Source organism: Setaria italica, chromosome I, assembly GCF_000263155.2.
Source record: "Setaria italica strain Yugu1 chromosome I, Setaria_italica_v2.0, whole genome shotgun sequence".
Classification (NCBI taxonomy): domain Eukaryota; kingdom Viridiplantae; phylum Streptophyta; class Magnoliopsida; order Poales; family Poaceae; genus Setaria; species Setaria italica.
Genome location: NC_028450.1, coordinates 35,289,983 through 35,302,146, shown reverse-complemented (window position 1 = coordinate 35,302,146; position 12,164 = coordinate 35,289,983). Strand labels below are relative to the sequence as shown.

The 12,164-nt window shown below is 49.8% G+C and overlaps 1 protein-coding gene across 1 annotated transcript in view; it reads left to right on the top strand.

Moving 5' to 3' along the window:
* The first annotated feature begins 1,939 nt into the window (after window positions 1-1,939).
* LOC101770738 (oligopeptide transporter 4) overlaps window positions 1,940-12,164 on the top strand; it is a 17,420-nt gene continuing 7,195 nt past the window's right edge. Inside the window, exons 1-6 of the mRNA XM_004953509.3 lie at window positions 1,940-2,626; window positions 2,760-2,857; window positions 5,535-6,113; window positions 6,214-6,466; window positions 6,591-6,773; window positions 6,870-7,491. Coding sequence (XP_004953566.2) covers window positions 2,024-2,626; window positions 2,760-2,857; window positions 5,535-6,113; window positions 6,214-6,466; window positions 6,591-6,773; window positions 6,870-7,490 — 2,337 coding nt within the window. The 5' untranslated portion in view covers window positions 1,940-2,023 and the 3' untranslated portion in view covers window position 7,491. The remainder of the gene's footprint in view (window positions 2,627-2,759; window positions 2,858-5,534; window positions 6,114-6,213; window positions 6,467-6,590; window positions 6,774-6,869; window positions 7,492-12,164) is intronic.

Here is a 12,164-nt window from a genome sequence, read left to right as displayed (position 1 = left end):
GGTTGCGGTTGTTTTTATCACGCGCTCTGTAAATTAGGTTGAAATCCCCCAAGAGAACCCAGTTTGTATCAGGCACCGGTTTGAGGTGTCGAAGGTGCCGGAGGAAAGCCTCCTTAACGGCGACCATGGTTGTGAGTGAGTATCGCCCGATTTCTATGTCCTGGAGGTCGACCACATTATCGTTCCAGATGATCAAGATGCCTCCTTTGGTACCGTGCGCCGGCTTGAAAGCAAAGTTCAGCCTGTAGCCGCCCAGGAAGTGTGCAAGGCTTCTGTCGATGGAGTGGAGCTTCGTTTCTTAGAGGCATGCAATGTGGCACGTCATAGCCGCGATCGTTTCATGCACCGTGAGGCATCTCCCTACTGCATTTAGTTCGCAGACGTTCAACACATGACGTTATAGTTGCCTACTATCATCCTGGGGTTGTGTTCGCTCTCCTAGAACCGGGCATGGCCACAGCCATCACACGGTTGGAAGGTAGGAGTGTCGTTGGGAGTGTTCGTTTCCACAAAGTCTAGATTAGTGCCCGAAGGTTGAAGCCAGCAAGGCTCGTTATAGGTCTACTTGATGCCCGAAGGTCGCAGCCAGCAGGGCGATAAGGGGGATGGTTTAAGTCATGGTTTGGCATGTGGCCGGCGGTTTGTGTCTCGTGTTTTGCCCGAAGGTCGCAGCTAGCAGGGCGAAGACTGCGGTGCCGGTGGCAAAAGCAGTAGCGATGTAGATGCATAAAAACGTTTTGTAGCGCAGTGGAGCCGTTGACGGTCCTTCAGGCATCGAGAGCACCGTCCTCCGGGAGTAGCTTCGCCACCCCGTTGCCTGCGTGGTGGAGTAGTGCTTCGTTCAGCTGCTCCGCATCATTGTCCTCGAGGTCGAGGAGCGCAGTCATGGCGGCGCTGATGTGGTCCAGGAGAGCTCCATCGTGATGTTGACGGTATTGCAAATTTTCAGGGATCCTTGTAGACCATGTACTCTTGTGCACACGGCAAGGCACTACTGCCTTCTCTCGATGCTACCAAAGGAATCACATGGACATGGTCAGAGGCTGATAGCCAATTAAACACATCCCCACACGTGATTAGCACAAGAACAACACAGACAAACCGGATACGAACAGCTTGATTCGCTAATGGCTAGTATTCCCAGCCAATCCTCAGGCGCCTTGCACCTCCCCGCATCTCGGGAACTACGTCCCCGTCCATCGGTCTGGGCCCAGGCTGCAGCGCCGTGCTGCTTCGGCGCTGGGACATGAAAACCCAACCGACGACGCGCTGTGCAGTCTGCACGCGCGCGCGGGCGCGTCCGACGGCGACTGCATCCTAGCTGGCCGTGCGATGCGGTGCAACCTGGACGGCGACGCACGGCAATGGCGCTGGGTCCTGTCGCGGAGGCCCAGCAGCAGCGGTGCGGTACTTGTAAAGAACTCGGATGCTTTGCATTCACATGAAGCAAGCCCTTGTTCACTTCCTACAAAACTCCCAACTTTGGCACTATGCAAAAAGAAGATTCCCCATCACATCAAACTTGCGGTACATGCATGGAGTACTAAATGTAGACGAAATCAAAAACTAATTGCACAGTTTTATTGTACTTTGCGAGACGAATCTTTTAAGCCTAATTAGTCAATATTTGGACAATAATTCACAAATACAAACGAAACGCTACAGTATTGCTACAGTAATTTAGCACCTCCCAAATTCACAAAGTAAACAAGGCGAAATGTTGGCGATCGATCAAACTGCATGGCCGTGGCTGCTAGTAGAACGGAGTCAATCCGGTAGTAGTCACCAGCAATAGGTTTGACACAGCATCAGATTCCGGATTCCCCTTCATCGCGTCATAAAATGGCAGTTACCAATTAAATTAACATAACCCGCCGCCGTGTGCTCGAAGCACCGATATATCATATATACGCGCGCGCCTCACAACACACAAGCCGCAACGCACAAGGGCGCCCCTCTTTCTAGCTCGCGCGGGCAGCTAGCACAGCTGGGCATCATCCAATCCGCCGCCCACGCGAGCGCAATGGGTGAGATCGGCACGGACGACCGCGGCCTGGCCCACGCGAGCGCAATGGGTGAGATCGGCACGGACGACCGCGGCCTGGCCGCGGCCGTGGGCGCCGGCGGCGCAGGCAAGGAGGAGGAGGAGGGCCTCGGCGTCGACGACGACGACGAGGAGACGTCGCCGATCGAGCAGGTGCGGCTGACGGTGCCGTCGACGGACGACCCCTCCCTGCCGGTGTGGACGTTCCGGATGTGGAGCATCGGCATCCTGTCGTGCGCGCTCATGAGCTTCCTCAACCAGTTCTTCTCCTACCGCGCGGAGCCCCTCATCGTGACGCAGATCACGGTGCAGGTGGCGTCGCTGCCCGTGGGCCACTTCATGGCCCGGGTGCTGCCGCGCGCCAGGTTCCGGGCTCCCCGGGTGCTCGGCGGCGGCGAGTGGAGCCTCAACCCGGGGCCCTTCAACATGAAGGAGCACGTCCTCATCTCCATCTTCGCCAACGCCGGCTTCGCGTTCGGCGCCGGGAACGCCTACGCCGTCGGCATCGTCAACATCATCCGCGCCTTCTACCACCGCCACATCTCCTTCTTCACCGGCTGGCTCCTCGTCATCACCACGCAGGTAGCTACATACCTATAGTACTCCGTAGTCCATAGCTAGCTTCTGCAAGATTTGAAGGTACTCCGTACTCCGTAGTACTGATGGCATTAACTTGGTCTTGGAATTTCTTGCTTTTGCTCCAATGGCTTTCAAGGTGCTCGGGTACGGGTGGGCAGGGCTGATGCGCAAGTACGTGGTTGAGCCGGCGCACATGTGGTGGCCGGGCACCCTCGTCCAGGTCTCCCTCTTCCGGTGAGCACAAGTTTTACTACTACACTACTTCAGTAAAAACAAGCTGGTGCTGTGTGACCCTTCTATGCTGTTGCCTTTGGTATTTTTATTCTCTTTTTTTAAAAGTTATCTCGTTCGTAAGTTTGGTTGGATTTTGGCTACCGTTTGTGGTTGGATTTTCGGAGGCCGGCGAGACCAGACCAACGCGTTCCTTGCATATTGCCTCATTGGTTATTTAAATTTGATTACTGCTCTTCAGTCTTCACCTCTGGTTGGTCGTTTTGGTTTCTCCTACAGCTGCACTCAAGGCAGCTCGTCCGTGTCTGTAGCTTTGCATAGAGCATCAATTTGTAGTTTTGTACAACTTTTAAACCATTTCTTACTACAGCCTGGAGGGAGTATTTTGCTAGTTTGCCGACAAGAACGTACGTAAAGCTGATAGAGAACAGAAAACTACGGGCTCATATATAGTTAAGTGGCAAAACTTGCGATGGAACCAAAAAGGTGTTAGTTTAGCGATCTTTACCATTTTCTTGCGAGGTCAACGATCTTTATAAGTATTATACGCATAGCATCGTCCTGCCGATCCTTGGGAACAAACGTCGCCGAGTGTTGTCAGAAAAGTTGGTCCCAGATGGAAGAATATACTGACTGGCCGACGAAATTGACAAGACAAAAAAACGTCATTCATTTGATACCTGAAGGACAGAGAATCTTGAGAGCATCATCATCATTGAGGATGCCTGAAGGAATCCTAAATGATTAATGCTTGGAGAGAAATTTTCTGTTTAGAAAACTGTGGTCCCACGCCCACCACGGACAAATTTGTTTGGTCCCATTTTCAGACACCCGTTGCGTGCTTTCCTGATCAACTCTGCTACAGGCTACAGCATGAGTAGGCGTTATCCAGTACGACTGACTGATGAGATGATATGGCAGCCAACGATGATTTCTTTTCGAGAAGAAAGCTAGTCTGGGTGAGGAAGATTTTTGGGCGCGTTTTTGTTCTCTTCTGGGTACCGGCCGGCTCGGCTCTCGGAGGCTCTCACGGGCCAGCAGCGAGCGAGCCAGGCTCCGAAGAAACGAGATCCAGTTTCGTTTCTCGGGAGCCAGACTGAGTGCTGATTTCTGCATGCGAACGCACGAGCCAGACGGAGATGCAAGCAACCAATCGCCCTTCAGTTGCACGCGCGGAACCTGGCTAGCGGTGCTGCAGCCAACCAATCACTCGTCGGATGCATGCGCCGAGCCTGGTCAGGCCGCGTACAAGCAACCAAACGCGTCGCCTCTCGTCGCAATTATCTTTTGACAAGCGCACAAGATGGAGGAACCGTTTTCCCGTGAACCAAGGGCCTGTTCGCTTCAGCTTATAAGCCGGCTGAAAAGCTGAAACGGCTGATTTGTTGTGAGAGGAAAACACTGTTTGGTGGCTGATAAGCCGACTGAATAATCTGAAGCGAACAGGCCGCAAATTGCCTTGCTGACAGCCACATTATTGCCACATTGGCAGCATCCGCAGCTGGTTCAGTAACACGCACTCACACGTCGCCACTAGGCTGCTCTGCGTGCATGCTTTGGTATCTCCCATGACTAATGATATCAAGACCCTATTTTACGACAGCAACGTCGAGGAAAACCAAATAGGCTCCGTGCGTGACGTATTTCCTAGCTGGACTCTCTGTCGGGTCCAAGTCCAGGATTACGGAATTGACGGGGACAGCGATGCCAAGTCTGGACAAACTCGTTTGTCTGCAATGGCTCACTTGCTTGCACTGCACACACAGCAATTGCTTAAACAACATGGCAATCAATCATCTTTGGGGGTGTTTGGATACGAGGTGCTAAACTTTAACAGTGTCACATCGGATGTTCGGATGCTAATTAGGAGAACTAAACATGAGCTAATTATAAAACTAATTGCATAATCCTGTGCTAATTCACGTGACGAATCTATTAAGCCTAATTAATCCATCATTAACAAATGGTTACTGTAGCACCACGTTGTCAAATCATGGACTAATTAGGCTTAATAGATTCGTCTCACGAATTACACTCCATCTATGCAATTAGTTTTGTAATTAGTCTATGTTTAATACTCCTAATTAGCATCCAAACATTCGATGTGACGGGTGTTAAACTTTAACACCAGGGAGCCAAACAGGCCCAAAGTGCTTTGAACGGATTTGCGTCCATGTACTGCTTGATCAGAGATGGTCCACTCTACATATATATAAAAGGGCATAGAAATAAATTTCAAGACAACTATAAAGAGTGCTTTTGTATCAGGATTTTTCCATCGCTTGTGCTGTATAGCTCTCTGCATATATTTTGTCTGGTAGAATGATCAATTGATCATGGGGTTGGCTTGGCCAGCTAGAACATTCTATTGCGTCAATTGAACCTGACAATTTGACATTGACTGTACCATCAATCATGGTTCATCAACCACTTTTCTGTTTTCAAAAGCAAGCTTCAGAGTCAGTTGAAGGGTCCATGAATTCTGAATTACTTGTAGTTTTCACTGAAACATAGGTTCAAACTGAAAAAAAATAATTACTCCTATGGCTACAGTTACAGAGCATAATTGCAGACTGCATGTTTTCATATCATCAGGCTAAAGTTACAGTGCAGGCTGCATATTTCAGATGTAGAAATGTAGCTAACAGCAGCTCTGATCCTGTCCTCCATGGTGAACCAGGGCACTGCACGAGAAGGAAGAATTCCCCAAGGGCTCACGCCAGATCACGCGCTCCAAGTTCTTCGCGGTGGCGCTAGCATGCAGCTTCGCTTGGTACGCAGTTCCGGGTTATCTCTTCCCCTTACTGACGTCCATCTCATGGGTGTGCTGGGTCTTCCCCAAGTCTGTGACGGCGCAGCAGCTGGGCTCCGGCATGTTGGGCCTGGGCATTGGTGCCTTCACGCTCGACTGGGCGACTGTCTCCGCCTACCTCTTCAGCCCACTCATCTCTCCCTTCTTTGCCACTGTCAACATCTTCTTTGGGTACGTGCTCTTCGTCTACGTGATCATACCGACTGCGTACTGGGGATTCAACTTGTACAACGCCAAGACATTCCCCATCTTCTCCAATGACCTGTTCGTGTCAAATGGCACGTCATATGACATCACATCCATCGTGAACGATCAGTTTGTGATTAACAAGGACGAGTACAATAAGCTTGGCAAGGTCAACCTCAGCATATTCTTTGCTCTCTCTTATGGGCTCAGCTTCGCCGCCATCGCTGCCACCACTACACATGTCGGCTTGTTCTATGGAAAGTAAGTCTTCTCAACTGAGTACATGAAAAAGCAAATACAAGCTGAGATTAAACTTACTCATTAATTAATTGTGTCTGAAATGTGACATACAAATATCCAGGGAAATCTACCAACGCTTCCGAGCATCGCGGAAGGAGAAGCCTGACATCCACACAAGGCTGATGAAGAAGTATGATGACATACCAGGGTGGTGGTTCTACTCACTGATGGCTCTGTCAATAATCGTGTCCCTCCTCCTCTGCACGGTCTTGAAGCGCGAGGTTCAGCTCCCATGGTGGGGCCTTATCTTTGCCTGCGGCATGGCCTTCATCTTCACCCTTCCCATCAGCATCATCACTGCAACAACCAACCAGGCAAGTAATATTTTAGCATGTTTGTCAAATTTTTTCTTAAGAGCAGAAACATGATGTACTCTTCTGCATTCCGATGATTCCTGAGAGTAAAAAGTTCACTAAACCTCTACCATTTGATGGGCAGACGCCTGGTCTGAATGTGATCACTGAGTATGCCATGGGGCTGATAATGCCAGGCTATCCCATTGCCAATGTCTGTTTCAAAACCTACGGTTACATGAGCATGTCACAGGCTATTGCCTTCCTTTCAGACTTTAAGCTCGGCCATTATATGAAGATCCCTCCTAAATCCATGTTCCTTGTTCAGGTAAACAAAAATTCCAGATCCATTAATCTAGTTAGCAAATCAGTTATACAAGTACAAAGAAATCAATGTTTCTAACATTCTGTGTTATATTACTAGTTTGTTGGCACAATTGTGGCTGGCACGGTCAACATTGGGGTGGCATGGTGGCTGCTTGGCTCCATCGAGAACATCTGTCATGTGGACCCTTCATCAGGCAGCCCGTGGACGTGCCCCAACGATCGTGTCTTCTTTGACGCATCGGTCATCTGGGGCCTTGTTGGACCGCGGGAAATCTTCGGCCGACTTGGCAACTATGGGGCCCTCAACTGGTTCTTCCTCATTGGCGCAGCAGGCCCAGTCATCGTTTATGCTCTCCACAGGGTATTCCCAAGCCAGAGGTGGATACCAATGATCAACCTGCCGGTTCTCCTTGGTGCAACGGCCATAATGCCCCCAGCATCGACCGTGAACTACAACGCGTGGCTGCTCATTGGCACAATCTTCAATTTCTTTGTGTTTCGGTACCGGAAGGGGTGGTGGGTGAGATACAACTACATTCTCTCGGCCGCGCTTGACGCTGGAGTTGCATTCATGGGGGTGGTGCTGTACTTCTCGCTGACCATGGAGACGAAGCGCATCCAGTGGTGGGGCACAGCAGGAGAGCACTGCCCTCTGGCCTTCTGCCCTACCGCTAAAGGGGTGGACTTGGGTCCTGATAGCGTCTGCCCAGTGTTCTAAGATGGAGGTAAGTCCATGTCAGGAGAGAGGTAGAAAAGACTAAAGTTCTGAGCAAATTGGAGTTTAACGTCTCAAGGTACAGCTGCAGGATTAGCCAATCCATTCCAGTTATGTTGGTGCCATAGATTGTGTTGTATGAAGTGTAATTCATCAGCTTCTCCTATGTGTAAATTTTATTCTCATATACTTAGTCTGATTTCACATAAGGAAAGATCTAAACAACTGCAAACAACAATGGTGTTAGTGTAATATGTTGGTCATTTGGGCAATGCAAAGGCATGCTAATTCCTGAACGCTACACTTCAACTCAGCCCTTTTCCATAACCATAAGCATACGCTCCAAACATATGCACCTCAAACACGACAGGAGAATACCAGCTTTTCATGTAGCAGCGCATCCATACTGAAAAGGAAATGACAGCACAGCCCAACGCAAAGCATATAACAGCGGCGGCCTCAGATAAAAAGGTGCGCGACATGTAGGTTTAGGCTAAACTAGTCCGTGTCAAGTTTGTATTAATTAGGAGTATTAAACATAAGTTAATTATAAAACTAACTTTACAGAGAGAGGCTAATTTGTAAGACGAATCTATTAAACCTAATTAGTCCATGATTTGACAATGTGGTGCTACAGTAACTATTTGTTAATGATGGATTAATTAGATTTAATAGATTTATCTCGCGAATTAGCTCAGGATTTCTACAATTAATTTTATAATTAACTCATATTTAATTTTTCTAATTAGTATAGAACATTTCAACGTGACAGTCCTGATCTCTACGAGACCTCCACAGGGAAGCCATCTTATTTTTCACTTCCTAGGCCCACCACTCACCCCACCAGCCAATCGCATGCAAACAAGACTCTCCTAAACAGCCTTCTATCTCTCAAGCACCTGTAGCTTGTGCAGGAGCCTCTGACACCGGCAGGGCACCCAATTTTTACCCCACGCTGGCATCCGAGCTGGCCTGCAACCAGTGGAGCACCCGCGTTGGTCGTGCTCCTAGATCAAGCCCAACGTAACGTTGGGCCTGCTCCTAGAGCAAGCCCAACGCAGTAATACGGGCGCGTTAGCCCCAGCAAAAAGTTACTGTCCACGTAGGAACTGGTGGATCAGCTTATAAACTAGCTGAAAAGATGAAACAACTGATTTGTTGTGAGAGAAAAATACTGTTTGGTGGCTAATAAGCCGGCTGAATTAGCTAAAGCGAACAGGCCGAAAACCACTATCATGTCTCCCAACGCAAGCCTATGCAACACCTGTCACTTTTCCTCTCTTTTCTGCAGTGATTTTCTCTCTCACCAGCTTGGACCACCAGTTTTCTCACCGAAGATTCCCCTTTTCCTACCCAGGCTATCGGCGCTTCTGCAAGGTAGGTCTTGTTTAGTGGTCCAATTTTGAGCAACCAAAATTACTGTAGCGCACGTGTAGCGTTTCGTTTGTATTTGTGAATTATTATCCAAATATTGACTAATTAGGCTCAAAAGATTCGTCTCGCAAAGTACAACAAAACTGTGCAATTAGTTTTTGATTTCGTCTACATTCAGTACTCCATGTACCGCAAGTTTGATGTGATGGGAAATTTTTCTTTTTGCATAGTGTCAAAGTTGGAATTTGGAGGTGAAGCCTTAATCTAACGTTCTGCGAAACGCCCATCTCACGTCCTCTATCCTCCATCATCACACGTCCTCTATCCTCCATGTGGCATCCAAGCCCCGTTGGGCCTGCTCTTAGGCCATTCATCTTTAAAAAAAATTGAACCAGACCTTACAATAGCGCACAACCGGCCTGTTCGCTTCAGCTTATTCAGCCGGCTTATCAGCCACCAAACAGTATTTTCCTCTCACAACAAATCAGCCGTTTCAGCTTTTCAGCCGGCTTATAAGCTGAAGCGAACAGGCTCAACATTAGGGAAAGCTGATTCCTGAAAGAAATGAGAGACTCACGGGCTGCGCGCATTGCGAAGGCGGTGGTGTGGCACGAAGAATCGAGGAAGTCCCTGAATCCCTGTCATTGCAGGGACGCCTCGCCCGCTGCAGGCCGTGGCTCGCGTCCGGCCGGCGTCCGAGGGGCGCGGCGTCGCGCCGAACACCGTGGCGCTGGGCGATCAGAAGGAAGCCGGCGTCCGTTCAACAATGGTGGGTGCTCCAAGCGCCGACCAGTAGCTGTGCCTCGTCCCCGCGGCCGTGTTCGTATTTCGCCATCACCGCGCCGTGGCCGGCAGCTCGGCATGACGTCTAGCTCGGAGCACCGTGGCGGGATTATGCGGGCACGAGCCATTGCACGTGTGCCGCGCCCGCCACCCGCCGCTCGCCGGAGCGCCGCGTCCCAGGACTCAGGAGTGACAAGCTGCTTGCACCAGCTGAGCTGGAGGCAGGCCGCGCCGGCGAAGACATACGGCAACGGAGCTTTGTGCTGGAGCCTGACGAGGACGGGCGGGACGACCAAGTCCCTGCCTCCCTGACCATGTCATCCGCGCCCGCGCCAGATCTGGACCGCACGTGCTCGATCGAACCGCTACCGAGGGCTAGGAAATACCGTCCACCCCCCTGGTCGTTGCAAACGCCTCACCCACCGCATCAGCCATCAGGCCGTGGCTCCCCGGGCGTCGCCGCCTCCCGGGAACTGGAAGCGCTTCCCTCCGCATACTCCTTCCCGGCGGCGCCCTTGCTTGCGCCGACAGAAACGCGTTGCCCCCTGGCCGGTGCCTCCGGTGACCCGTCTCGGACGGCCGCCACACCTCCTCCGCGCTCAGCTCGCCGGAGCGCGCGCGGCCGCGTTCCCCACGCGACTTGCTCCTCTCTCAGGACTCGAAACTGTACCAAGACTCCAAGAGGGTTTAGCAGCGAGGGGGAGGGATCCAAGGCGGTTTCACTTTCACGCCCACGTCGATGATGTTGTGGAAAATCCCGTGAGGAAGATGGCCGCTTTCTTCGCCAGTCGCGCAGAGTGCCCCGGCAGCGGAGTCGGCGGTTTGAGCGCCAGCAGGATCTGCAACTACAGTGACAGCACCGCCGCCCGGTTCAGCGCCAGTTTATCCGCCGGTCGCCCTGCCTGACGCCGTATGCCGTCACACAGTCGTCATTGACATCGTCTGCGTCTTGTATCATCGGTTCTTGCCGTTCCTTGCCGCTTGGCTACTCATCATCTCTTCATCAGGCCACACTGTTTATTGCCTTCCATGGATCCAGGTCGAAGCTGCAGCCTACAGCATCGTGCAGCTTTGGCTCTGGGCCACGTAAACTGCTAGAGGGTGTTGGTTCCCATCCCTAAAGTTTGTCCCATCACATTGAATGTTTAGGTACTAATTAGGAGTATTAACATAAACTATTTACAAAACCCACTACACAGATGGAGGCTAAACGGCGAAACGAATCTATTAAGCTTAATTAGTCCATGGTACAAGACACAGACGAATCTGTCAAACAGATGGAGCTGTCAAATCATCGACTAATTAGGCTTAATAGATTCGTCTCGTCGTTTAACCTCCATCTATGCAATTAGTTTTATAATTAACATATATTTAATTCTCTTAATTAGTCTTCAAATATTCAACATAACACGGACTAAACTTTAGGTCAAGTAACCAACCATTCAAGTAAAACCGGACAAGAGAGAGAGGAAAACTCCAGGCTGCCCTCCGACTTGCAGGCTTGCAGCTCTCCCGTCGCCCAGCGCCGGCACATGAAAAACCCAACCGTTGACGCGCTGCGCAGTCTGCACGCGTCGGACGACCACTGCGGCCTCGCGTCGCGGTCTATAACTAGCTAGACGACGCGCCCTGGACGGCGACGTGAGGCAATGCCGCGCGGTGGCTATCACGGAGGCCGAACTGCCGCACCGCAGCGGTGCCGGTACGTTGCTCGTCAAGAGCTCGAACAGTTTGCATTCACATGGAGTCACGGAGAAAAACGATCGAGGAGGTGTTTGGATCTTTAATCCGAATTAAAATTCATATCACATCAAATATTCAAAGGTTAATTAGGATGACTAAATATGAGCTAATTATAAAACTAATTACACAGATGGAGGCTAATTTACGAGACGAATCTATTAAGCTTAATTAATCCATCATTAGCACATGTTTACGGTAGCATCATATTGTCAAATCATGAACTAATTATGCTTAATAGATTCGTTTTGCATAGCCTTCATCTGTGCAATTAGTTTTATAATTAATCTATGTTTAATATTTCTAATTAGTATAAGATTTGATGTGATAGGAATTTTAGAAGGAAAAAAAACAAACACCCCTGAGATGAAAGGTTGGCGATCTGCGTTGCCATGGCTCATGGCTGCTGACAATCTTGGGATCGGATCCGGATAGTCACCGCACCACTCAGGTCTGGTTTGGTTCACTGACTTAAATTTAAGCACCCGTCACATCGAATGTTTAGGTACTAATTAGGAGTATTAAACGTAGACTATTTACAAAACCGATTACATAAGTGGAGGCTATGCAAAACGAATCTATTAAGCATAATTAGTTCATGATTTGACAATATGATGCTACCGTAAACATGTGCTAATTAAAGATTAGATTTAAGCTCAGGAGTTTGTGGTTTGAATATATTCATCTTGGAGAGTGTATGCTGCCCTAGAATTATGAGAACCCTACGGGAGTTAGTGTTACACTTCATCTGATATGAAAAAAATGACGAACGGAGCATCA